The sequence below is a fragment of the Poecilia reticulata genome, chromosome 13 (genome assembly GCF_904066995.2).
Source record: "Poecilia reticulata chromosome 13, P_reticulata-male-v2, whole genome shotgun sequence".
Classification (NCBI taxonomy): domain Eukaryota; kingdom Metazoa; phylum Chordata; class Actinopteri; order Cyprinodontiformes; family Poeciliidae; genus Poecilia; species Poecilia reticulata.
In genome coordinates this window covers 33,703,404-33,730,544 of record NC_088842.1, presented here as the reverse complement: position 1 = coordinate 33,730,544, position 27,141 = coordinate 33,703,404, and the positions used below count along the sequence as shown (strand labels likewise).

The 27,141-nt window shown below is 46.8% G+C and overlaps 2 protein-coding genes and 1 long non-coding RNA gene across 5 annotated transcripts; 2 read left to right on the top strand and 1 right to left on the bottom strand.

Moving 5' to 3' along the window:
- Positions 1-166: 166 nt before the first annotated feature.
- LOC103460059 (arf-GAP with coiled-coil, ANK repeat and PH domain-containing protein 2) lies at positions 167-11,124 on the top strand. Of its 3 annotated transcripts, XM_081614628.1 has the most exons (22): positions 178-630; positions 769-838; positions 978-1,035; positions 1,148-1,267; positions 1,379-1,432; positions 1,504-1,562; positions 1,709-1,892; positions 1,966-2,010; positions 2,094-2,189; positions 2,254-2,328; positions 3,068-3,171; positions 3,466-3,517; positions 4,701-4,801; positions 4,896-5,186; positions 5,262-5,331; positions 5,495-5,589; positions 5,662-5,738; positions 6,277-6,416; positions 6,499-6,608; positions 9,156-9,266; positions 9,946-10,007; positions 10,551-11,124. In XM_081614628.1, exons 2-22 carry the CDS (start codon positions 786-788, stop codon positions 10,694-10,696), a joined length of 2,103 nt encoding a protein of 700 aa, XP_081470754.1. In that variant the 5' UTR covers positions 178-630; positions 769-785; the 3' UTR covers positions 10,697-11,124. The 3 variants fall into 3 exon arrangements, with proteins under 3 accessions (XP_081470755.1, XP_081470754.1, XP_081470753.1); XM_081614627.1 differs by having other exon boundaries at positions 179-838; XM_081614629.1 differs by lacking the exon at positions 9,946-10,007 and having other exon boundaries at positions 167-838; positions 10,551-10,691.
- Positions 11,125-12,066: 942 nt separating this feature from the next.
- LOC103460061 (galectin-9-like) lies at positions 12,067-23,481 on the bottom strand. Its single transcript, XM_081614632.1, has 8 exons — positions 23,328-23,481; positions 20,388-20,476; positions 18,014-18,218; positions 15,083-15,202; positions 14,867-14,974; positions 14,695-14,783; positions 12,930-13,086; positions 12,067-12,351 (listed from the first exon to the last, which is right to left on the bottom strand). The coding sequence occupies exons 1-8, from the start codon at positions 23,358-23,360 to the stop codon at positions 12,205-12,207; spliced, it is 948 nt and encodes a 315-aa protein (XP_081470758.1). The 5' UTR covers positions 23,361-23,481; the 3' UTR covers positions 12,067-12,204.
- Positions 23,482-23,562: 81 nt separating this feature from the next.
- LOC145554558 (uncharacterized) lies at positions 23,563-26,541 on the top strand. Its single transcript, XR_014090540.1, has 2 exons — positions 23,563-23,698; positions 26,250-26,541. It is a non-coding gene; the product is annotated as an uncharacterized LOC145554558 (long non-coding RNA).
- Positions 26,542-27,141: the final 600 nt, after the last annotated feature.

The following is a 27,141-nucleotide window of genomic DNA, read 5'->3' as shown; positions in this document are numbered from 1 at the left end:
TCAGGAAAAAAGCAGACGTTTATAAAGCAGAGCTTATAAATGTATATATATAGATATTTGTTTTCATATATTCTGGAGCTTTGAAAATGAAAAAAGAAATTTGTTTTTTATTGAACGAGTTTAGGTTCTTAGTTGTGTTACTGCATTTTGAAAATTTGAATAAAATAAAATGTGGAAGGAAAATTAGATGTAAAATTATAAATTCAAAGACTTTTAAGGCTTCTATAATGATTAAATACTTAGTGATTTTCTTTTTCCCAAATTAAAATTTCAATGAATCAGTCAAGATTATGAAAATATTTTTGAAATTATATAGATCTATATGTTATTTACAAGGTAAATCAAATATCTAGAAGCATTTCTGAATTACATTATGAACTTCAGTAACATTTAAACATGTTAAATGTTTATTTTCTCCGTGTTATTGACGCTCGGTGACTGCAGTTCCACTCCCCGCCACTGGGCGTCTCTCCTGTTGAACCGACGCCAACTAAACCGGGTTATTATCTGACAGTAAAACGGACACAGCTGTCAGGGGAATAAAACAACAGGAACACCACATATATTCAGTTTTATCCGAACCGAGCCGGTATGCGGATCGGACCGGGCTCTCTCGAAGGCTTCGTGCAGGTTTGTGTCCACAGGGTGTCATTTTAAAGACACGAATCACCGGAAGTTAGCGGATTCTGCAACGGAGCTAACAGGCTAACTGCTAACTAACGGTTAGGATGTTGAACGAACTTCATTAAAACTCGGTGACGTTACCAGGGGTCCTGCGTGACGTCATGGAATCCCTTTTAGACTTTGAGGAATGCATCAAGGACTCACCCGAGTTCAGGTAAATTCCGTTTTTATTCAGAGGTTATGAATAAATAAGATTAATTCAGCTGTTAATGATCATACCGACTATAAGCTGAAGAAACCTCCTGGAAAGTGATTCCAGGTTACCATGGTGATGGTGTGTTTTACTTCTTCAGGCTGACTCTGGATCAGTTTGAGGCAGATGTTTCCCTGCTGGAGACTCATCTGGATAAGGTAAGCTCTGGTTTTTCCTCATTCTGATCACCTGACCTGAACTTTTCCAACATTAAACCTTCACCTGCTGCTGGATGGACAGTCTCTCTGCTCGCTGTCTCTGACCAATCAGGTGATGAAGCTGTGCGGGAAGATGGTGGCGGCTGGTCAGGCGTACAACGCAGCCAATCAGCTGTTCCTGAGCGGCCTGGCTGAGCTCCTGTTGTATCAGAAGAAGGAGTCGGTGATCATGGTGAGACGTTGCTGCGCCATCGCCGCTCGTCTGATTAGTTGGGATGGTTTCCTGTTTCCTGTGTGTGACTTCCTGTTTCCTGTGTGTGACTTCCTGTTTCCTGCTACACAGAGCTGCCTGAGCCAGTTCCAGCAGGGTCTGCAGGAGATGCTGAGCTTCCACACCGTGAGTCCTCCTGTTGTCTTCTTCTCTGGCAGCTGGAACTGACTGACTGACCTCTGACCTCTGCTCCTCAGATGCTGCTGGACCAGATGCAGAGAGCCATCATCCAGCAGCTCTCAAGCCTCTGCTCACAGTGAGTCGCTCCTCATCCACCAGGATCCTGTTCCAGTCTTGATCCAGCCCAGATCTTATGACCACCCAGTCCTGATCCGGTTCCAAGCTGATCCTGATTCAGTCATCATCGGATCCTGATCCGGTCCTGCTGTTTGTTCCTCCCAGGTTCCGGCCGCAGCTAGCCGACACCAGGAAGGAGTTCGTTCGGATCGGAGAGGATCTGGAGACGGCGGCGGCGAAGAACGCCCAGGTGTCGCGCCACAAGGCGGCCGACGCGGAGCGGGCGAGCCACCTGCTGCTCGCCACCCGGAAGTGCTACCAACACTTCGCCCTGGATTACTGCTTGCAGGTGCGACCCGGACTGGAGCGGGCAACCGGGCCGACATTAGGTTCTCTAAACTCTGGTTCTGATTCTCTTCCAGCTCAACACCTTTAGAACCCAACAGAACATCGACGTCTTGAACTCTGTGAGTCGTTTCTGCAACGTTTTGGATAAAAAACGATTCGTTTCGTTGTTTTTGTGAGCTGCGTTAACGATCCGGTTTCTCAGGTGTTCTCCTTCGTCCACGCCCAGTTCACCTTCTTCCACCAAGGCTTCGACCTGCTCAGAGACCTGGAGCCCAGCATGAAGACCATGGGAGCTCAGGTAATGACCTCTGACCTCTCTGGTGACCCCTGTTGGATGATCTGACCTGCTGTTTGTTCCTCAGCTGTCTCAGCTTTCTGCCGCCTGCTCCGCCAAGAGGAAGGAGCTGGAGAACCGACACCTGCTGGTCCAGCAGCGGGTAAGGAGCCGCCTCCCGTCTGGGTCCGGTCCGGTCCGGTCCGGCATCAGACACAGCTGCAGATCCCAACATCTCACTGAATCCTGATGATTAAACTGAGGCAGGAAAACTGAACCGAAATGACTCCCACCAGCAGATGGCGGTATTTCTTCCTTCTGCTGCCTCAGAGTGGCGAGTAACAAAATGTTAAACTTTCTTTCCTCATCGTTTTCTTCAGGTGTCGTGTTTCCATCAACTTCTTTTTTTAATTTGCTTCAGAAAAGGTTCATGGAAAGGCAATATTCAAAATAACTTCCTCATTTTCCTGACGCAGCGAACGTTCCCATCCACTGGTGGGTCTGCGCCTTACCAGAGGCACCAAACTCAGAAACCTCCAGCTGCGAAGGGACGGCTCTCTCCGCTCCGTGCTAGTTAGCATCCACTACTTCCTGTTAGCATTCGCTTTGTCCTGTTAGCAACTGCTACTTCCTGTTTGTAACAGCCATGTGTAGCATCAACATCTGATGACATCACTCTAATTGGCCAAATACATGGAAACCCGAATAATTCATATTTTCTTTTTTTTTTTTAAATGTTTTTGTGTTTTCCATCTGCGGTTTAATGAGGAAAACATATTTTAGCACCACAAAACGAGATCTCTGCATCCGGCGCTGCGTTCCCACAGCTCCTCCGTGTTTTTGCTCGTGTACTTTTAAGATGTGAAGGTCAGCAGGAAGTGACGCTGCCGATGTTTCCTCAGGACGCTTCGGGCGAGCCGATGGTCAGCTCGGGTCCCGACAGCGGCGACATCATCCAGGGTTACCTGTTCAAACGCTCCAGGAGGAAATCCAAGACCTGGAAGAGGTGCGGAGACGGGGGGCGCCGTTTGGAAAGTCAAAATTAACACCAGTCATTTCATAAGAGGAAACACGGGGCTTCATCTTCCACCGTCATATTTTCATCATGTTATTTAGTTTAAAACTCTAAATATTTAGCTAAATATTTGCTGTCAAAGCCTGAATGCATTAGGCATAAATATGTATTTCTGTAAAGTCTTTATTTAGCTTTTAGTTTTCAAGCTAAACTAACTAAACATTTAGTCTGAAGGTAAATTTGTGCAGCAGTTGCTGAGGCCGTCTGGATGTTTCTCTGCTTCAGGTGCTGGTTCTCCATCACAGACAATCAGCTGATCTACAGGAAGTCCCACAAGGTAAGATCCTCCCAGGAATCGCTCACCTGCAGCAGATCTTCTGCTGGTTCCTTTCTAAAGTCGTCCTCAGTTTCATTTCCTTTACATTATTTATGATTCAGAAACTTTGACCGAATGAAGCTGATCAAACTGAAAATCTGATCCCCTCATGATTCCTGGAAAATGTTCTGATCCGTAAACTGCTGCTGCTGATTCACTCACCTCCAGAAATCCAGAATCCGCTTGTTTCAAATCCAGAGTTTAGATCCTCCAATCATAAATGTTCAGCTAAATCAGGAGATTCTGTGAAACCGTTCAGCCAATCCGGCGGCTCTCTGTGGGTCATGTGACCCGCTGCTGTTCCAGGAAGACGGCGCGTTAAGGCAGCGAGCGGCGGCTCCGTGGTGAGTCTGTTCTCTGACACATCCAGGTTTGGGTTCTGATGGGATCTGGGTTCTGGAGTTTCATTCGGAACCGGAGGCGGTTCTACGTCCAGAGTCAGAGCAGAAACCTGAGGAACCTTCACAGACACATTTAGAGCTTTACAGAGTCAGCCATTAATCTCCATGGCAACCATTCAGCTGTGCAAAACACCTGGGTGGACGTAGCCCCGCCTTCGAGGCGCAGCTCCTCCCTCACTCAGCCAGCAGCTGGTAAAAACATTAAAGGGTTAATGGAGGAGCCATGTTGGGACGACTTCCTGGAGGCGGAGCTTCAGAAAGAGCAGGAGCTTCTTAAAGAGACAGTGGCCCACTTTCAAGGCATTAAATCAGGAAGTAAATTTATTTTAGGTTATATTTGATGTATACAGATTTTTTATAAGAACTGAAGGTAACATAGTAGATTATGCTATAAAATGTCTCTGAGTGGTTGGAAAACATGGAGTACTGTCCCTTTAAATCAAGGCTAGAAACCCACCTGGTTAGAGTTGGCTTTGATTTATAATATATGGATTATTGATCAACATATTTGAGGTGTATTTGTTCTGTGAATTGATGACATTTGACAGAATTAAATGTTTGAGTTTTAATGATGTAAAACACTTTAAACTTCTTTGTTTCTGAATGTAATGAATGAATGTTTCTGAATGAATCCCTTTTAAACTGGACTAACTGGATGTTACCATGGAAACAGGAAGAATGTTTCAGAGTCATGGCGACTGTTGTTTGTGATGTCACTGATGATGTCACATGTGTCCCCTCAGGATGATGCTGCCGTCCTGTTTGAGGACCTCCGGCTGTGCGCCGTGAAGCCGGCCGAGCATCTGGACCGCCGCTTCTGCTTCGAGCTGCTGTCCGTCCAGAAGTAAGAGGCCGCCTGCGCCTGCGCCTGCTGCCGCAGCGCGGTGCTGCGGGCGCCGCTCACGGTGTGTGTGTGTGTGTGTGTGTGTGTGCGCCAGGTGCTGCGCCCTGCAGGCCGACTCGGAGCCGCTGCAGCAGGCGTGGCTCACCGCGCTGCAGGGCAGCATCGACCTGGCGTACCGGGAGCGTGGCGACGCCCGCCTCTCCCTACCTGGCGCCGGAGACCCCGCCCCCCTGCCGGCCACGCCCCCCAAGAGGCCGGCGGTGCTGAGCGTGGCCCTCGGGGGCCCCGGGAACCAGCGGTGCTGCGACTGCGGAGAGCCGGAGCCGCGCTGGGCCGCCGTCAACCTGGGAGCCACCGTGTGCATCGAGTGCTCCGGGATCCACAGGTGAGCCGGAGCGCTGGGTTCTGACGGAGCCGGGTTCTTTTGGCGGCTCTGAGTGTCTGTGTCTCTGTGTCCCAGGAGCCTGGGCGTCCACCTGTCCAAGGTGCGGTCCCTGACCCTGGACTCCTGGGAGGCGGAGCAGCTGAAGGTACGGAAAGCTGCCAACGGCGACAATCCTCAGAGAAAATCCCCAGAGAATTGTCTGGGTGCTGAACTCGGCCGTCCTGACGGCGCAGAGCGACGTTGTTACGGTGAAACCGTTTTCGCTGGAGCCGTAAGCCGCCCACACAGAGAAACTTCCTGTTTTGCAGCTGCTGTGCGTTCTGGGGAACGACGTGGTGAACGCCATCTACGAGGCCAGGTGTTCTGAGGAAGGCCGGGTCAAGCCCCGACCCGACAGCCCCAGGTGAGCCGGTTCTGCTGCAGGGTCGGTGCCGTTTCTGCCGGTTCTGATCCGAGCCGCTGCTCTGTGCCGCAGGTCGGAGCGGGAGGCGTGGATCCGGGACAAATACGTGGAGAAGAGGTTCGTCCAGCGCCGCCCTGCAGGCGGAGCCGGTACGTCCCACTGACCCTGAAGTATCCGTCCCATCCGGAGACGTTTGGTTCCCACGGTTACTAGAGAGAAACCGATCCGATATTAACATCTGTGGAGATGCTCCGATTTATCTATTCCCTGAGTTTTGGTGATCGGCAGATATCTACATGAAGCCTCAGTGGACCGACGGCCTGGCCTACCGGGTCACGGTTACCACGGTTACCACTTAGAGACTTTCCTGCTTTAGTCGACAACATGTCAGACAAAAAACCTCGGACTCAGCTGGTCAGTGAGGACGGATCTATCCAGTCTAACTATGCTTTGTGCTCTGAGTGGCGTCTTGCTGGGCTGCCAGAGTTTAAATCCTTTAGCAAAACTAAACGTTTATCTCAGCCGTAGTGCAGTTGTCAAATAAATGTATAATTCAATATATTTCTGTCTTTGTTTGAAAATAATAAAACGTTTGTTTTCCGGTTTTGGACGATATTTAACCTGAGATAACGGAAGTGAAAACATCGCTAATGTTTCCCTGTGATTCTGCTGCGTCGCCTCAAAAAGGGGCGGGGCTCCGACTCTACCAGGCCTCCGTGGCTGGAGACCTCGTTTCCATGGCGACGGCTCTGGCAGAAGGGGCGCAGGTCAACGGCGGCGTCGCCGAGGAGGAGGGGCGGACGGCACTGATCGGAGCGGCGGTCGGAGTGAGCGACGTTCCGACGTTTTTCTGTCCATCCGATCCGAACTTTCCGACTGTGACGCTGCGATTCTGTCTGCCGCCTGCAGGGGTCACTGCTGGCCTGCGAGTTCCTGCTGCAGAACGGAGCCAATGTCAACCGCAGAGACCTGAGGGGGCGCGGCGCCCTGCACGCTGCTGCCACCGCTGGACACACGGGGTAACTGCACTGACACACACACTGACACACACTGATATACACTGACACACACACTGACACACACACTGACACACACTGATACACACACTGACACACACACTGATACACACACTGACACACACACTGATACACACTCTGACACACACACTGATACACACTGACACACACACACACTGATACACACTGACACACACACACTGATATACACACACTGATATACACACACTGATATACACTGATATACACACACTGATATACACTGACACACACACACTGATATACACACACTGATATACACACACTGATACACACTGATATACACACACTGATATACACACACTGACACACACTCTGATATCTGATACACACACTGACACACACACTGATACACACTCTGACACACACACACTGATATACACACACTGATATACACACACTGATACACACTGATATACACACACTGATATACACTGACACACACTGATATACACACTCTGACACACACACTGATATACCCACACACTGATACACACTGACACATACTGACACACACTCTGACACACACTCTGACACACACTCTGACACACACACTGACACACGCACACTGATACACACGCACACTGATACACACTGACACACACACACTGATATACACACACTGATATACACACACTGATATACACACTGACACACACACACACACTGATATACACACACACTGATACACACACTGATACACACTGACACACACACACTGATATACACACACTGATACACACTGACACACACACTGATACACACACACTGATACACACTGACACACACACGCAGTCGTACGCTACTATCCAACAGGGGACATTCCATTGACTTCCATTCATTTCTACAGCCTAACCCTAACCCTTTTCCTAACCCTAACCATCACATACCTAACCCTTTTCCTAACCCTAACCAAAAGTCAATTCACACCTTAGTCCTAACTGCAACCCCTGACCCTAAAACAGGGTCATTTCCAAGAGGGGACCTACAAAATGTCCCCTCTTCAACGGTGAGTCCCCTGTTGGTCAGTGTAAAATGACACGCATGTCCCCTGTTGGATAGTTACACATGAACACTGATACACACACACTGATACACACACTGACACACACACTGATACACACACTGACACACACACTGACACACACACTGACACACACACTGATACACACACACTGATACACACACTGACACACACACTGACACACACACTGACACACACACTGATACACACACTGATACACACACTGATACACACTGATATACACACACTGACACACACACTGATACACACACTGATACACACACTGATACACACTCTGACACACACACTGATACACACTCTGACACACACACTGATACACACTGACACACACACACTGACACACACACTGATACATACACACTGATACACACACTGACACACACACTGATACACACACTGACACACACACTGATACACACTCTGACACACACACTGATACACACTGACACACACACACTGATATACACACACTGATATACACACACTGATATACACTGATATACACACACTGATATACACTGACACACACACACTGATATACACACACTGATATACACACACTGATACACACTGATATACACACACTGATATACACACACTGATACACACTGATATACACACACTGATATACACTGACACACACTGATACACACACTGACACACACACTGATACACACTCTGACACACACACTGATACACACTGACACACACACACTGATATACACACACTGATATACACACACTGATATACACTGATATACACACACTGATATACACACACTGATATACACACACTGATATACACACACTGACACACACTCTGATACACACACTGACACACACACTGATACACACTCTGACACACACACTGATACACACTGACACACACACACACTGATACACACTGACACACACACACTGATATACACACACTGATATACACTGACACACACTGATATACACACTCTGACACACACACTGATATACCCACACACTGATACACACTGACACATACTGACACACACTCTGACACACACACTGACACACGCACACTGATACACACGCACACTGATACACACTGATATACACACACTGATATACACACTGACACACACACACACTGATATACACACACACTGATACACACTGACACACACACACTGATATACACACACTGATACACACTGACACACACACTGATACACACACACTGATACACACTGACACACACACACTGACACACACACTGACACACACACTGATACACACACACTGATACACACTGATACACACACTGACACACACACTGACACACACACTGATACACACACACTGATACACACTGACACACACACTGACACACACACTGATACACACTGATATACACACACTGATACACACACTGACACACACACTGATACACACACTTCATGGCCAACACGCCTCGCTCTGATTGGTCCACACAGCCAGGTGTGTCTGCTGCTGAAGAGAGGAGCCAATCAGTACGCTGCGGACGAGAGGGGGCAGGACCCGCTGGCTATCGCCATGGAAACCGCCAATGCTGACATCGTCACTCTGTGAGTCTCGCTTTCATCTTCATCACGTCTTATTTTCAGATTCTGGATCTCGGTGTGTTCTGGTTGGTGACCCGGTGGGTCGGTTCTGCTCTGTAATGCTGGCTGCTGCCAGACATGCAGGGATGAATGAATGAATGAGTGAATGAATGAAGGGGAAGCTGCTGGTCATTTCTGTTCTGTCCAGCAGGGGGCAGCACATCACCGGCCTGCTGATCCATCGTAGGGCAGCTGCTGCTGTTATTAATAATCATAAAGTAAACATTAAACCATTCTACCGGACTGAATGTTCTGATCTTGGAAATATTTTAATGTTTTTCGGTGTTGAAACCTGAAACCTAACGTGGCGTCGTTGTCAGTTGCCATGGTAACGAGTCTGAGTGTAGCTTGGCTGAAGAAGCGGCTTTCAGTTGCACTCTGGTTTTTTCCCTTTTCTGCGGAGCTTTTATTTCATTTTCCTGGAGTTAAAGGAACGACTCCGCGGCTCTGGGTGGCGTGTGAGTCTTTTTGCCCGCATGCGCGAAATCTCCACACGTAAACATGCAAATCTGATGGTGATTAAATCAGATTAAACCGTGAACCTCACAACCAATCACACAACGCCTGATTGCTGAGCTCTTAAAGGGATACACACACTTAAACTGGGGTCGGTTCTGACGGGTCTGAGCTGGGTGTGTTTCAGGCTGCGAATGGCCCGGATGAACGAGGAGATGAGGGATTCAGAGGGAGTCTTCAGCACCGCAGGTCAGTCGCTCGTTAACCCATTTCCTTCTTAATTGATACTGTTAACCAATTGTGTTATTACATCATCGCCTCATCAATTTCATTCATTACCTGTTTCACTCAGTGCCTCGTTAACTCACTTTCCTTACCTCGTTAAGTTATTGCCTCACTCAGTGCCTCGTTAACTCACTCGCCTTACCTCGTTAAGTTGTTTCACTCAGTGCCTCGTTAACTCACTCGCCTTACCTCGTTAAGTTGTTTCACTCAGTGCCTCGTTAACTCACTTTCCTTACCTCGTTAAGTCATTGCCTCACTCAGTGCCTCGTTAACTCACTCGCCTTACCTCGTTAAGTTGTTTCACTCAGTGCCTCGTTAACTCACTCGCCTTACCTCGTTAAGTCATTGCCTCACTCAGTGCCTCGTTAACTCACTCGCCTTACCTCGTTAAGTTGTTTCACTCAGTGCCTCGTTAACTCACTCGCCTTACCTCGTTAAGTTATTGCCTCACTCAGTGCCTCGTTAGCTCATCAGCTCGTTAAGCAGCGTCCCTGGTGTGTCTCCCAGGTGACGACGAGACGTTCCAGGACATCTTCAGGGATTTCAGCGACATGGCGTCCAACGACCCGGAGAGGCTCAGCAGGAGGCAGTTCGGCCGAGGAGGCGAGGAAGAGGAGGATGAAGGAGGGGGGGATAAGAACAGCCGCTACTGACCCTCCAGGTTACCATGGCAACGTTTTACAGACTTTGGACCAAACCATCTAGGGTGAAGATTATCAGAGAGTTCAGCTGTCGGTTCTGATCCGGAGCGACCCGGTTCCTGGTTCCTGGTTCTGGTCCGGAGCGACCCGGTTCCTGGTTCTGGTCCGGAGCGACCGGATCAGAACCGTTTCTTTAGCAGATGGGCTTTTATCACTGTGAACAGTTCATTTCACCAGAACCAGAACCGGCCTGGAGGATTCACGCTGAGGTTCTGTTGGTCAGAGGGACCCGACCGACCCGGTTCAGCCAGGAGGTTCTGGTTCTGGAAGGAGATCAACACTAACCCGATTGTTCATCTTGTTGTTAATCATGAGAATCTAGAATGTCAGAAACATTTCCTGGTGAATAAAGTCAGAACCGGTTCTGAACGGGTCCAGAAGCTGTTTGTGTTCCTCTGTTTCCTTCCCGCCTCGGATCAGAACCGCTTCGCTTTCATGACCAAGCTGCAGAAAACACAGGAGGTCTCACTCCGACACTTTTACAGACATTGAACTCATCATCAACCAGTTAATTTAACAATTTAGAATTTATCCAGGAAAAGCTAGCTAGTGTGCTAATGCTAGTGTGCTAATGCTAGTGTTCCAATGCTAGTGTGCTAATGCTAGTGTGCTAATGCTAGTGTGCTAATGCTAGTGTTCCAATGCTAGTGTGTTAATGCTAGTGTGATAATGCCAGTGTGCTAATGCTAGTGTTCCAATGCTAGTGTGCTAATGCTAGTGTGATAATGCCAGTGTGCTAATGCTAGTGTTCCAATGCTAGTGTGCTAATGCTAGTGTGATAATGCCAGTGTGCTAATGCTAGTGTTCCAATGCTAGTGTGCTAATGCTAGTGTGATAATGCCAGTGTGCTAATGCTAGTGTTCCAATGCTAGTGTGCTAATGCTAGTGTGTTAATGCTATGTGCTAATGCTTTCAAAGTTGGCTTAACCACTAAATGAGAAGTTTGTTCTTCCCGTCCAGGATGTTTATTGATCACTGTGTTTCTTAAGGATTTAGTTTTACGCGATAAAATGTTCAGTTATTAAACTTTCTGGAGAAAAGCTCATTAGTGACCTGAAGGAACAGAAAAGCTGCTATTTATCCAGAAAATCATCTCAATACATGAGGTGGCGACAAACGAGGTGTTTTTATGCCCCCTGCTGGCAGAACCATGGAAGTCCCGATTACTGCAGCAAACATCCACCGCTGCTTTACGGGTTAAAATAAAATAAAAGGTAACATAATAAAGGGGGATCGGAGAGGCAGCCATCTTTTCTTTAAGGCGCCAGAATGACAAAATCCACTGCATCTTCATTCAGTACAAAAAAAACACCGACACAGTGAACCATGACACGTTTTATTGGTGTGAGTTGGCTGCCATCTACATCTTGACCACTAGATGGCAGTGAATTCCACATCATGCTGCTTTAACGGCAGCAGGTTCCAGCGTTTAATGGCCGTTGGCTCCTCTAGATCAGAACCTAGACGATGACGGAGGTCAGCTGGACGTCTCCTCCGATCTCCAGGCCGTTGATGCTCTGCAGCGGAGTGAAGCGGTGCTTGTAGTTGTGGGCCTGCATCCCGTTCACCACCAGGCGGAACGAGTTGTTCTCGCAGATGACGGTCAGCTGCAAGAGGCAAAGGTCACAGAGGTCATGCCAGCGGCTGTCACTCTGCTGTCTGAAGGAAAGGCATTCTCACTTCAATTTGTTTCTGGCCTGGGAAAAAAAACGTTTCTTTCCACATTTAACTTCAACAGGAATAATCAAAGATGAGACCTTATTGGACAAATTCATGTTTTTAAGTTGGTCGCCTGTTAAGGAACATGATTGAAACTGGCAGCAGGACCTAATTTGTAGTAGTTCAGCTGATGATCATCACTCTTAAAGCATTACAATGTAATTCCCAGATGGTCAGTTGATCCACAGATATGGGGGAAAAAAGCAGTAAGATTGTAACGTCACAGAGAAAGTAACGCCTGACACCATTGGTCCCAGTAGACATGCACTGTTCAGAGAAAGTAACGCCTGACACCATTGGTCCCAGTAGACATGCACTGTTCAGAGAAAGTAACGCCTGACACCATTGGTCCCAGTAGACATGCACTGTTCAGAGAAAGTAACGCCTGACACCATTGGTCCCAGTAGACATGCACTGTTCAGAATGGGCTCACAAAGGTTTGAAGACGCTTCCAGAGCCGTCGTACCGTGAAAGGCTGTCCTCGATGGAAGGGCATGCCGCCGCCGCGCTCCTCAGATCCCCACTTGTCCCACTGCTTGGTGTTTCGGACCACAACGTTCTCGTTGAATCGTGGATTGTAGTGCAGAGCGATGCCAGACTGGTGGGTGAGGTTCATGTGGAACCTGAGAGGAAAACAGAAGTTCGAAACTTTAGTGGAAAATCTGAGTAATTGAATGTTGAACTTCGGACTTATTTACTGCACCTCATGAGGGAAGGAGCTACGATAACGCTACTTTGTGCACTGAGGATACCAACGGATGGAGGGAGGGATGGACGAACTGATGGATCAATGGAAAGATGGGTGATTCGGTGACCTTTGAACTGTTGAACTCTGAGAAGCTGAGGACAAACAGAACTGTTGGTGGGAACCAACATGGCCGACGGTACCATGAGCGGCCATGTTGATCATATTGATCATATGGCGAAGGTTGTCAGCGAAGTTGGTTTGTGGATGGTGAAGCTGCCATCCGACTGAGTAGAGGTACCATCTGCTGGTCTGGACCAGCAGAACCAGAACCAGAACTGGTCCTTTCACTGGTAGCTGCCTCAGTTACTGGGTCACGAGGTTCTGAGTCCGAACATGAACCGACTTCATGACCCGATCAAACCAGAGTGAGTCCTGGAGTGAAACAGGAAGTTGTCCGGACGCAGGAAGCCGTGACCTTAGCAGAACTGGTCTCTGTTTCTGTTCAGGTTAATCGGATCATCGGTTCTGCTGACTTCAGGCCGAGTCGTCGTCTCATGACTGACGGTGACCTGCTGAACTTCCTGCCGCACCACCCGGATGTTCTGCAAAATACTTCTGCTCCGGTTTCAGGCAACACCGGATGGCGGCTCTTTTCCTATCTGGTCAATGTTTTCCCCTGAATTGGTCAACATTTTTAAATCCTGAAAGTCCGACTGTGATAGAAACGGGTTTTCCTGAGATGGACTGATGAGCCACATGTCGCCACCGGAGGATCGTTTGGAGGAACAGCAGCAGGACTCAGAGACTCCTGGTTGATATTTATGGGTTTTACTGGGTGTTACTCTCTCTGTGTTCTCTACAAGCTGATCAATCCTCGTTAAACTCCGGTTGTTTCAGTGTTTGATGTTAGACGGTAACAGAGGTGGAAACTTCTGCTAATCCACTAATAATGGAGCTAACTTTTCATTTAGTCCTTTAGCATCTTCGAAAGCGTTTAGGAAACGTAGCTTCCCGTAAATTAAGTTTTCCAGATTGTGTTCGTATAGCGCTTTAGCGTTAGCTTGTGCTACTTAGCATGTTGGTATCACATTTCAGAATTGGCTTTTGTGAAATATTGTGCTGGTCTAACAGTTCAGCATTAACTTCTGCTACTTAGCGTGTCAGGGTTGCCCTTTTGCATTAGCTTTCAATAAATACCATGTTGGTGTTGTGTGTAAGCTTTAGCTTCAGCTACATATTGTGGTGATGATATGGCGTTTACTATTAGCTTTTGCTAAGTACCTTGTTGGTACAGTGCTTTTGGCATTAGCATCTGCTAAATATTGTGTTGGTATAGCACTTTAGCATTAGCTTTAGCTAAATATCGTGTTAGTATTGTGCTTTAACTTTTCCTGAATACCATGTTAGCATAGCGCTTTACCATTAGCATTAGGATCCGCTAAATCCTGTGTTGGTATTGCGCTTTAGCACATAGTTAGCGCATGTAGCTTTTCAGCTAGCGGTCTCCAGCGGTAGACGTGACATGATGAAGGTTTGGTTTCACCTGGTGGCGCTGGGCTGGATGACGCCCTGGATGGTGATGGTCCTGCCGGGCTGGAGTCCGCCGCTGATGAAGTTCTTGTACGGAACAACCTGCGGAGAAATGGAGAAGAAACTACCAGTGACCAAACGCAAATCTCTGACATTGAGGAGGTTCATGTTTTATCTGAACTCACAGGCGCTGCAGGAGGAAATCCAGGCTGAGCTGGGAATCCTGGCTGGGGGGCGAAGCCGGGGTAGGACGGGAAGGCGGACTGGGGCGGGAAAACCTGCTGCGGAAACGGCTGCACAGCCAACGGTTTGCTTCAGTCACAGGGAGATTTCTCTACAGGACGGCTTCATCATCACCTCAAACTCCCACGCTCCTTGAACGCCACATGTGTTTTACTCACCACTGGAGTGGAGAAGGAAATGGAGGAAATTTCCACTCTTCCACCGACTGTGATGGTGTCAACCTGCTGGAACGGCATGCGATGCCTGTAGTCCATGAAGTGGCTGCCGTTCACGCTCACCTGCAGGGAAACGGCAGTTCACTCTCATTACTAGCAATCCTTCAAACTGGAAGTACTGACATCAGCGCTTTCCCTTCGATTACCTCCAGTTTGGAGAAAACAGAAAAAGTAAGCAGCTTCCCTCTAAATAAAATGACTTTAATTATTTTAATCCATACTTTACTTTTCTTTATTCCTCCTACAGTGAAGGAAACATGATTATAATGAAGTTCCTGAGAACCTGTGAGCAACGCTTCACTCTGAATGCAGGGAGTGAAACCAGATGTTTGGACCTCAGCAGCTCAGTGATACTGAATGCCAGAACCTAAATGACTCACTGCAGGCTGAACTTTAACCGACCCTCTTATCATTTTGATCCCTTTAACGGTTTTCACACAGTTCAAGTTTGAGGATTTTTCAGGTGGGGTCTCGTCCTCACAGGATCCAGTTTCCACCTCCAAACATTCGCATATCATCATTATCTTCTTGAAAGATCCAGATTTTCCAGTTCTCCACTTCTTGAACTAAGTTTTTCAGTTCAGTCTGAACGCTTCAGCTGATGTTCAGTTCTGGTCGGGTTTCAGCCCGGTTCTCCCTCAGGTCCGATTTCAGAACATCTGGTACTGCTAGCTACTCCAGCTAACCTGCAGCACTAGAAGATAATGGCTTCCCGTTAGCATCCTCTTAGCTTCCTGTTAGCTTCCTAGTTGCTTCCTGTTAGCTCCCTGCTAGCTTCCTGTTAGATCCCTGGTTGCTTCCTGCTAGCTTCCTGTTAGCTCCCTGGTTGCTTCCTGTTAGCTCGCTGTTAACTCCCTGCTAGCTTCCTGTTAGCTCCCTGGTTGCTTTGTGTTAGCTCCCTGGTTGCTTTGTGTTAGCTCCCTGCTAGCTTCCTGTTAGATCCCTGGTTGCTTCCTGCTAGCTTCCTGTTAGCTCCCTGGTTGCTTCCTGTTAGCTCGCTGTTAACTCCCTGCTAGCTTCCTGTTAGCTCCCTGGTTGCTTTGTGTTAGCTCCCTGGTTGCTTTGTGTTAGCTCCCTGGTTGCTTTGTGTTAGCTCCCTGGTTGCTTTCTGTTAGCTCCCTGGTTGCTTCCTGTTAGCTCCCTGGTTGCTTCCTGTTAGCTCCCTGTTAGCTTCCTGTTAGCTCCCTGTTAGCTCCCTGGTTGCTTCCTGTTAGCTCCCTGCTAGCTTCCTGTTAGCTCCCTGGTTGCTTCCTGTTAGCTCCCTGCTAGCTTCCTGTTAGCTCCCTGCTAGCTTCCTGTTAGCTCCCTGGTTGCTTCCTGTTAGCTCCCTGCTAGCTTCCTGTTAGCTCCCTGGTTGCTTCCTGTTAGCTCCCTGGTTGCTTCCTGTTAGCTCCCTGGTTGCTTTCTGTTAGCTCCCTGGTTGCTTCCTGTTAGCTCCCTGGTTGCTTCCTGTTAGCTCCCTGCTAGCTTCCTGTTAGCTCCCTGGTTGCTTCACGCCTCATTCTTATCAGATTCTTGCAGTTCATTTACATTTTTCTTTCTCAACACGTTTCTTGCTAACTGGTTTGTCTACCTGCAGGAAAACGTTGGTGGTCCTGAGATCTGAGCAGCTTTAAAGGTTCTGCATCACTCTGAGAAACTGAGTCAGAGTCAGTTAAGTGTTTTATGGCCCTTTTGACTAAAAAGCTGGATAATTATTATACATTATACTGATATTTGTGTTGGCCTCACACAGATAAACGTCATTAAATACAAGATGTGTTTAAGTTTCTACAGGTTGTAGTTTGACTAAAAATGATGATGCGGTGAAACACTGCAGCTTTTCACCAGACGGTTCTGAGTCTCAAAGTTTAGAAATATTCACTCAGTGGCTGCGTTTCCATTGGCCACAGAATTATGCAAATTACCAGTATAGATTTATTACTTACTGGAAACACTAAATATTTGAAAACATATTTTTCAACAAAGTGTTTTTCCAAAGGCAGTTTTCAGTTTTCTAGTAGAAATGGACTCGTTGCTGCAGCGTCTCCTCTGATTGGCTGATAGATGATGAATTATCTCATCTAATTGCCTTGATTGATTTTTAATTGGTTAAAATTTAACATAATTGTGAAAATATGTTTTGTAGACATTAAGAGATCAGAGACAAAACTTTGCAGATGTTTGTAATGGAAACGCAGCTGCTGACTGAGCGAGTTGGAGGTGGTTCTGGTCGGGTTCTGGTCAGGTTCTAGCCGTGTTCTGGCCGGGTTCTGGTGGTGTTCTGGTCAGGTTCTGTTGGTGTTTTGGTCGGGTTCTGGTCAGGTTCAGTTGGTGATCTGGCCTGGTTCTAGCCGTGTTCTAGCCGTGTTCTGGCCGGGTTCTGGCCTGTTCTGGTGGTGTTTTGGTCGGGTTCTGGTCAGGTTCTGGTCTGGTTCTGGTGGTGTTCTGGTCAGGTTCTGTTGGTGTTTTGGTCGGGTTCTGGTCAGGTTCAGTTGGTGATCTGGCCTGGTTCTAGCCGTGTTCTAGCCGTGTTCTGGCCGGGTTCTGGCCTGTTCTGTTGGTGTTTTGGTCGGGTTCTGGTCAGGTTCAGTTGGTGATCTGGCCTGGTTCTAGCCGTGTTCTGGCCGGGTTCTGGTGGTGTTCTGGTCAGGTTCTGTTGGTGTTCTGGCCGTGTTCTGGCCGTGTTCTGGTCGGGTTCTGGTCAGGTTCTGGTCTGGTTCTGGTGGTGTTCTTGTCTGGTTCTGGTGGTGTTCTGGCCGTGTTCTGGTCGGGTTCTGGTCAGGTTCTGGTCAGGTTCAGTTGGTGTTCTGGTCAGGTTCAGTTGGTGTTCTGGTCAGGTTCTGGCTGTGATCTGGCCTGGTTCTAGCCGGGTTCTGGCCCGTTCTCCCGGACCTGGTAGAAGTCCCGGGTGACGGTGATCTGCAGGGTGAAGTTGCAGCCGGCGGCCAGCGGGTGGTGCTGTTTCCTCTCCTCGGAGCCCCAGCTGCCGTACTGGAAGCTGTTGGCGACGACGTAGGGATGGCCGTCGTAGCGCGGGTTGAAGTGGAGGGCGATGTCGGCGCCGCTCCTGGAGCCGCACTGGAGGTTCACGCTGAACCTGGGAACACAGACCAGTTCACACCAGTAAAACCAGTTCAGACCGGTTCAGACCAGTTCAGACCAGTAAAACCAGTTCAGACCAGTAAAACCAGTTCAGACCAGTAAAACCAGTTCACACCAGTTCAGACCAGTAAAACCAGTTCAGACCAGTAAAACCAGTAAAACCAGTTCAGACCAGTAAAACCAGTTCAGACCGGTTCAGACCAGTTCAGACCAGTAAAACCAGTTCAGACCAGTAAAACCAGTTCACACCAGTTCAGACCAGTAAAACCAGTTCAGACCAGTAAAACCAGTAAAACCAGTTCAGACCAGTAAAACCAGTTCAGACCAGTTCAGACCAGTAAAACCAGTTCAGACCAGTTCAGACCAGTAAAACCAGTTCAGACCAGTAAAACCAGTTCAGACCAGTAAAACCAGTTCAGACCAGTAAAACCACTAAGACCAGTTCACACCAGTTCAGACCAGTAAAACCAGTTCAGACCAGTAAAACCAGTTCAGACCATTAAAGCCAGTAAAACCAGTTCAGACCAGTAAAACCAGCTCCATTCCTACTGGGCTCTGAAGACGTTATGTTGGCCAATTTTAATTTTAAAAAACTGTTGTCAGTTTCGTGTTGGACAAGATGGCCGCCCTGGCGCGCTGACATCACTGGTGCTTCTGCTCGTCAACATGAAAGTTTATAATAACGGAAAAAAGTCTAAATTTTCCCTATTCGCTTTTTTAAGGAAAAGTAATTAGAGGGCCTGAAAAGTCGCAAATGTAACAACAAACTCGCTAATTTGGCGACCCGAACCCTCGGGGGGGGCGTGGCCAACCAGCAGAGGGGGGGGGGGGGGTTAACCAAACCCCCTCCGCTCATTGGCCACGCCCCCCAGTGAATGTTTAAAAACCTGTCAGGGGGCGGAGCTTAGCTACACATGAACCTGTGGCTGATAGTTTGATCAGGTGTGAGCAAAGTGACGCTAAAGACGGTGGACAGACGGTGGACAGACGGACGGACGGTGGACAGACAGACGGTGGACAGACAGACAGACGGTGGACAGACAGACAGACAGACGGTGGACGGACAGACAGACGGTGGACAGACAGACAGACGGTGGACGGACGGACAGACAGTGGACAGACAGACAGACGGTGGACAGACAGACAGACGGTGGACGGACGGACAGATGGTGGACAGACAGACGGTGGACAGACAGACAGACGGTGGACAGACAGACGGTGGACGGACGGACGGACGGTGGACAGACAGACAGACAGACGGTGGACGGACGGACAGACAGTGGACAGACAGACAGACGGTGGACAGACAGACAGACGGTGGACAGACCGACAGACGGTGGACGGACGGACAGATGGTGGACAGACAGACAGACGGTGGACAGACAGACAGACGGTGGACGGACGGACAGATGGTGGACGGACGGACAGACGGTGGACAGACAGACAGACAGACGGTGGACGGACGGACAGATGGTGGACGGACGGACAGACGGACGGTGGACAGACAGACGGTGGACGGATGGATAGACGGTGGACGGACAGACGGTGGACGGACAGAGAGACAGACGGTGGACGGACGGACAGACAGTGGACAGACAGACAGACGGTGGACAGACAGACAGACGGTGGACAGACAGACAGACGGTGGACGGACGGACAGATGGTGGATGGACGGACAGACAGACGGTGGACAGACAGACAGACGGTGGACAGACAGACAGACGGTGGACGGACGGACAGATGGTGGACGGACGGACAGACGGTGGACAGACAGACAGACAGACGGTGGACGGACGGACAGACAGTGGACAGACAGACAGACGGTGGACAGACAGACAGACGGTGGACAGACAGACAGACAGACGGTGGACGGACGGACAGATGGTGGATGGACGGACAGACAGACGGTGGACAGACAGACAGACGGTGGACAGACAGACAGACGGTGGACGGACGGACAGATGGTGGACGGACGGACAGACGGACGGTGGACAGACAGACGGTGGACGGACGGACAGATGGTGGACGGACAGACAGACAGACGGACGGTGGACGGACAGACGGATGGTGGACGGACCGACGGTGGACAGACGGACGGTGGACGGATGGATAGACGGTGGACGGACAGACGGTGGACGGACAGAGAGACGGACGGTGGACGGACCTGTCCACGCCTGGACTGACGCGTCCGCTGATGATGATGGACTTCCCGTCCTGCAGGCCCCCGTGGATGGACCCGGTGAACGGGATCGGCTGGAGCAGAGGAGGACATTTAGCTCACAGTGGACAGAACAAAGGTTAAAGGTCACTGTGGGAACTGCAGCTGCTCAGCACCGACTCCTTCATCAGACCTGGCAGGAAGTTCAACGCCGTTTGTTTCATTTATTAACCTCAGTTCTGTCTGCTTGGGGTTATCTGGAGTCATCTCTGTAGTCATGGTGCTACAGGCCCTTAACGCTAAGCCTCTCTACTTTTACTCACTTTCTTCTCCTACTGCTCTCCACTGCTTTACTTCCTCTCTGCGTTCTGATTGGCTGATTCCTTCCTGGAAACTAATTTGAATAATTAACTCAGTTTTATGTATTGATTGATAACTGGGATGGATGATCAGATTAAAGTCATTTTTTGGGGAAATGACCTTGAGACGACGTGCTGTGAACGGATGGAATAGAAATAAACTGAATTAAATTGATTTTTTCAGTTTGAAGCTACAAAACAAAGTGAGCTGCATCTCATTCACTTCCTGTGGTTTTTCAGGCTGCGGTTTGTGGCTCCATGTTTGTTTAACGACTTTGAAAATGAATTTAATCAGCATTCAGCACATTTAATTACACAAAACTTTAGTTACAAAAATGAGTCAGAGTCGGTTTTAAAGTTGTAACTTTTTATCTCATAATTATAACTTTAAAACCTGTTGACTTCCGGCTGGGCTTGTAGTTTTTCTTTTATGGCAGAAATGGACTTCCGTAGTGGAAACATTTTTAAAAACATCTCAGTAAAGAGAAAGTTTTACTGTTTTCTGACGTCCGCGGCGCATAAAGCGGCGTCAACGCAGATCCTTCCTCCAGCAGCTGTTACTCTAAAACATTCAAACCCAGAAAGTATTCACACCCTGCTGCAAAGTGTTGTTTTGACTCTCATTTTGTACATTTCAGGGATTATCCAGAGTTTTCACCCAGCAGGTGAATCGAATCTGATCCGATGTTTTGGCTCTGATAACTTTACAGGATGTATGTGATCATTTTGTCCAGAATGTTGTTCTATATTCTGGTTTTTTCTCCGGACAGGATTGGAATCTGATGAAGCAGAACTCCAGCGTGTATTCCTGGTGAAACTGAGGCTCGTTTGCAGATTTCAGGAAATTGATTCTTTCTTGACGACTGCAGAGAAACTGAACTGTAAAAAATAAAAAGCCTTTCATGTTGAATTTTACAGAAACGATCCTGCAGAAAGTTTGCTGGAAGGAGAACCGCCAGCAGCGTTTTTAGTTCCTTTAAATGAGTGAAAGTCATTAATGTGCCGAACGCATCAGAGGCCAAATGGCTCCAGGCCCGGTTCCGACCCAAACTGGTTTATTCATCTCGTATTTTCAGGAGTTTTTCTGCATCTTTTCTTTCGGTTTAATCTCCTCCCTCCTGTTTCGACGCCTGCCTCTCCACTTCCTGTGATCGTCATCACTTCCTGTGATCGTCATCACTTCCTGTCTGTTCAGATCTCAAAGTGCAGAAATCTCTTTCTGACTCCGTCAAGTTTCATTATGAAAGTATGACACGATTTATACTTTATAAAAATGTATTTGCTTTGAAAACCACATCATCTGTTTTCTAACTTGATTTCTTTTGGTCATAAAATCAACATTTAATAAATTATTAAACTGTAAATGAGCAGAAACAAACAAAAGGTTTGTGTTTGTTTCCGTATTTAAATCTGCAGGATGTAACTTTTATTTAAAAATTTATCTTTTTTCCATATTTATTAAAACTGTTTCCATGTTGTGACAGTTTAATCAAACGAGTCTCAACGCTGTCAATCACCCATCATGTGGCGCTGCTCATTCCCCTTTTCTGGAGCTAGCGTAGCCTAGCTCCAGAATGCTATGGTTGGTTAGCACAGCCACCGATGGCAGCAGATAAATGGCTGTCCTGTAACTGTGAGTTGTTTCTCCACTGTTAGCAGATTTAGCAGCGGGTACATGGGGGTGATTGGCAGAGCTAAGCCCCGCCCCCTGGCTGTGATTGGTTGCCTTTGCTGCTTCTCCTCAGACATTAGCGGCTCAGGGAGGAGATGGAGGAGTTTGATCTTTTCAGATTATCTGACACAAAACAAACTTTCACAACATTTTCAGTAAATGTGTAAAAATAACAAACTATTTTCTATAAAAGTTACAAACTGCAGCTTAAAAAAGTTGGTTAGTTGGTTCGTCATCACTTTGATCCAGAGCTGACGGGAGGATCCAGAGAGCCCCGACCTCTGACCTCTGGCCCAGAGTCCACTAGCATAGAGATGCTAACTTTACATTGACTGGAGGAACAAAAACACGTTAAACAGTCCCAGAGTTTATGTTGGAGTGAGCCCTCCTGCTTATAAAGCAGCTTTGTCCTTTTGTTCCACCTGATGAAGGTAAAGACCTTTTTCTAACTGACGTCACATTATTTATTGCTACTTCCGTTTTACTCCTTAAAATACCAGGATGTGACACAAACTTGATATTTTTTCCTCTAATGTTATAATTTTTAAATAACTATTCAGATGATCTGGTCCTCTGTCCTCGTGTCGACTTTTTTAAAATCTTTTTTTTTTTTTTCTGTTTTTTTTGAAGGTTTTCTTTGTTATTTCTTTTAGTAAAAGCTCCGCGAGCATCAATAGAAACTTTGTTTCACAGGAATCAGCCAGAGGTCAGAATCAGGAAACAGCTGGAGGGAAGCGGAGCATCGTGGAAATGTCACGCAAACATCAGAGGAACATGTGAAACATCAGGGGAACATGTGAAACATGTGGGATGAACCTGCTTCGGGTTTCATGAAGCTGCTTGTCGGAGCGGCTGCAGGAAACGACGAGCTTTGCTTTCATAGCGGAAACGAGAAGCGATGAGAATAAAACTCACCGGGTTGTAGAACGGAGACTGGTTGAAAGCCATGAGCAGAACCGGGCTGTGGGAGCAGAACCGACACCAGAACCGGGCTGTGCGCACAGAATGTCCTTCCGCGAACTCTGAGTTAAAATGGAGGAGTTTAGGAAGCCGCGGCTTTTTAAGCTCTCTGCAAGGTTTCGGTTTCCCAGCAGTGGGAGGCGTTTCTGCAGAACCGGGGCTCGGTTCTGGAGAGATTACTGGAGCCAGTACCGCTCCCAGTCTGGCCCCACAGAGGGGGAGCCGGGAAACACCGGAAACCGGGATTTATTCCCCTGCAGATCCAGTTTCACTTGAAATAAAGGAGAAAATCTGTCGATCCGATCAGAAGAGGTTAAAGGTTAAAGGTTGGTTTGCTACATTTACCAGAGCTACACATTTGCTGCCACCACCGTGGTCATGATGCTGCCACGGTGGTGGCAGCATCATGACTGTTCGCCATCAGGTTCCTAACGGTTACAGGGCCGGTCCAAGACGTTTTGGGGCCCTGAACAGATTTTCATTCGGGTCCCCCAAACCAACATGTCAACACCAGATTCTTCATCTCTGCGTGTGACGTAGCTAGTAGCATTAGCATCATGTGTAGTTAGCTTACATCATACCAGTTATTTTAAACTTACAGGAGAAGAAACCTAAAAATATGCATTTAGATTTTGAAATGCAGATGTGACCGGTGGATTTCTGCGTTGTGTGGTGATCAGACAAACCACAAGACATCAAGTCTCCGTTTATTTAATCTGTCAATCGGGAGATATTAGCATTAGCACCTAGCATGTGCTCCAGTTCTCCAACCCGATCTATACAAAATAATAGTTAGCATGCATCAAATGATATAAAGGTGTAATAGCAACTCAAATGAAAATATCCAAACACTTATCATTAAAACAGAAGGAAAAATAAACATTTGAACAATATAAATGAAAGGATTACAATAGATTATAAAACTTGCCTCTCCCCAGTGGAACGAATAACAAAAGGGGAGAGGAAATTAATAACTTAATATTTATAATAGTCCTGGAGGACCCTGAACAAAAGAAGAAGAAAATAAGGCGGAGTTGGAGGACCAAACCTCTTATAGTACACAGAGGAACACAGCAACAGTCAAGCAGACAAATACTTAAAAGAACACATTTTGTGGAAATATAAAACTATTAATATAGACCCAGTTACACAGAGAAGAGTTTAATTGTGTCGTATTATTTTGATTATTTGAAAATTACACCAGATGATAAACAATAAACAAGTTAATATCTTGTATTTCAGCAGGAAGAGATTAACTATCGAGTCTGTAACAAATATACTTTTTATGTGTAATGGCATTTAGTTTGTTTTATCCAGTTATTTTAAACATAACATGCTAACTTAGTGCTCTTCGGGGCCCCCTGGTGGTGTGGGGGCCCCAAGCAGCTGCTCAGCTCGTGTGTGCCTTGGGCCGGCTCTGTCCTGGGGCCCATTTGACAAAACAATGAAATATTCATATAACCCACGAGACACAGAATCTAGATTTAAAACATAAAAGTAACATTTCAGCCATTTTGAAAGGAAATAGTGTTTTTAATTCTCTGATGTTTAATGTTCTGTTTGTCTGATGAAATGATTATCTGATCAGAATCAATCAAATCCATAAAATGACTGAAATAAAGCAGAACGTATGAAACTGCAGTCCAGGAATCCGGGTCCAGATTCACGTCTGGGTGGGAAAATAAAGGTTCTGGAGTGAATCTGGCAGGAAGGCTGCAGATTAGTGAAGCTGCTGCAGCAACGTTTCAGGATGTGAAAACAAATTATTTAAGTTTTTATGTATTTTTCACTTGAGCAGAATATTTTCCAAACGCCTCATTATTCACAGAACCAGCAGGTGAACGGACCTGGTACCATAAAACCATAAAGTCTTTATGATGTCGTAACTCAGAAACCTTTAGAACCATCTGGCAACTGTTTACCCAGACATACGGAACTAAATTGGGGCCGTAAAGTTTAATGCTTTTCAAAAGAAATTTTCCGAAACTGTAAAAAACACTTTAATTTGAAAAGTATTTTTGTAGTTTTGTGGAGTATTAAAGCAAAGTTACAAAAATAATTAAAACATTTGTTAGAGTGAACTTGGATGAGAATATTTATATTACAAAAATGTTGAACGAGATCAAAGTTAAAATAATAATAAAGTCATATTTGAACAATATTTTGACTTTATTTTTGTTGACAAAGTTATATAAGTATGTAAACATGTTGGCCCATCTTCACCTTAACTGTTTAAAAAATATGAAAAAAAAATCTGATCCAATTCAAAATCATTTTTCAGTGTAAATTGTTTTCATTATTTTTGTTTAAGTTTAAAAATAAGTAAAAAAAAAAAGACAAAACAACTTTTTTGTATTTTTAATTTTCCAGTTTCAGTTTTAAAAATAATAAAACAAAAACTTGAGATTAAAATTATTTTTTCAGTTTTCTAAAAAAAAAAGTTTCAAAGTAATTAAAAAAAAACTTTTATGAGATTTGAAATTATCTCTTAAATTAAAATTTTTTTTTTCAGTTTCAAAACTAATTTTTCAACGAACGTTGTGGCCCTGATGTAGCTCCGTAGCTGGCCTGTGACATCTGCAGGTTTTACTGCTGCTTCTTTCTGATCACATGATGCGTTTTCATCAGTTCCTCTTTTCACTTCCCCTCTGCGATCAAAGTTCAGCCGCATTTCGCCACAACTGCACGACCCACAATAATCCAGATTATGGAAAAGAAATGGGAACTAGAAGCAGGGACTGTGGAGTCTCTGCAGAATGATGGCGGATGACCTTTGACCCTTGCTGGGCAGCAGCAGCCAGAGCAGGAAGAATCTCTCAGATCGGTTCTTCCTTCCTGCTGCCTCACAGTTTCATCACTTCTGCTTTGTGGTTTCAGTTTTAGTGGCTTAAAGCAGCAGAAGAGAAATCCTGACCCACTGCCTTCGGTTCCGATCCGGTTTCAGACGAGGCCGACGCCATGAGGAGGGGCTGGAGAAGCAGAAGTGCATTATGGGGGAAATGAACTGGGCTTGTTTGGCCCGTCAGAGCAAAACATGCAGATTCATTTTACACATTTTCACCGTGTTGCTGTAGCTGTTATGTTTTGCTAAGTAAATGTGTAGTTTTCCCACAGAAGGAATATTTTCCCAAACGGGAACATTTGGGAAAAATAAACTAGTTTTAAATCAGGGATCTGAAAACGGCTCATTAATAAACCGCTACAGGTTCTCCGGGTCAGAAACGTGGAAGCGTCGCAGTGAAGCCAGAGTTTCATTTTCTCTGGACCCGGAAAACTGATGAGCTCAGCAGAACCTCCATCTGACCCACTGACGAGGCCGGCTCGGAACCGCCGGGCCGGGTCCAGGAGCAGGAGGCTTCAGAACCCGACAGACAAACCTGTGCTGATAAAAAGCAGAAGACGCTGTTCCTCTGGGTCAGCCCGCAGAACATTTCAGGTCCAGTTTCTGACCTGGACAGAACCAGAACTTTCCCTTCCCTCATTTCCGGTGGAGCCGCGACCCGGCTAAACCTCAGCAGCTAAAAACGGCTCGTTTTTCAACCTCATGTTCCACCAGGTTTCTCCTTTATGTCCGTTTCAAACTTACATCTTAGTTCTCAACTCAAATATTTAGTTTTAAGCTCCAAAGTGCATTAAGCTAGCAAGCTAAATACTCAGCTAGCAAGCTAAATACTCAGCTAGCAAGCTAAATACTCAGCTAGCAAGCTAAATACTCAGCTAGCAAGCTAAATACTCAGCTAGCAAGCTAAATACTCAGCTAGCAAGCTAA

Bases quoted from the DNA above. Each gene is read 5' to 3' on its own strand.
- LOC103460061 (XM_081614632.1), bottom strand. From the start codon at position 23,360: ATGGCTTTCAACCAGTCTCCGTTCTACAACCCG. The intron at 18,219-20,387 runs GTCCGTCCACCG...CTGTGTTCCCAG, and splicing joins GTCAGTCCAGGCGTGGACAG to GTTCAGCGTGAACCTCCAGT. The intron at 14,975-15,082 runs GTGAGTAAAACA...TTGGCTGTGCAG, and splicing joins TTTCCTTCTCCACTCCAGTG to CCGTTTCCGCAGCAGGTTTT.
- LOC103460059 (XM_081614628.1), top strand. From the start codon at position 786: ATGGAATCCCTTTTAGACTTTGAGGAATGCATCAAGGACTCACCCGAG. The intron at 4,802-4,895 runs GTAAGAGGCCGC...TGTGTGCGCCAG, and splicing joins GAGCTGCTGTCCGTCCAGAA to GTGCTGCGCCCTGCAGGCCG. The intron at 5,332-5,494 runs GTACGGAAAGCT...CCTGTTTTGCAG, and splicing joins GGGAGGCGGAGCAGCTGAAG to CTGCTGTGCGTTCTGGGGAA.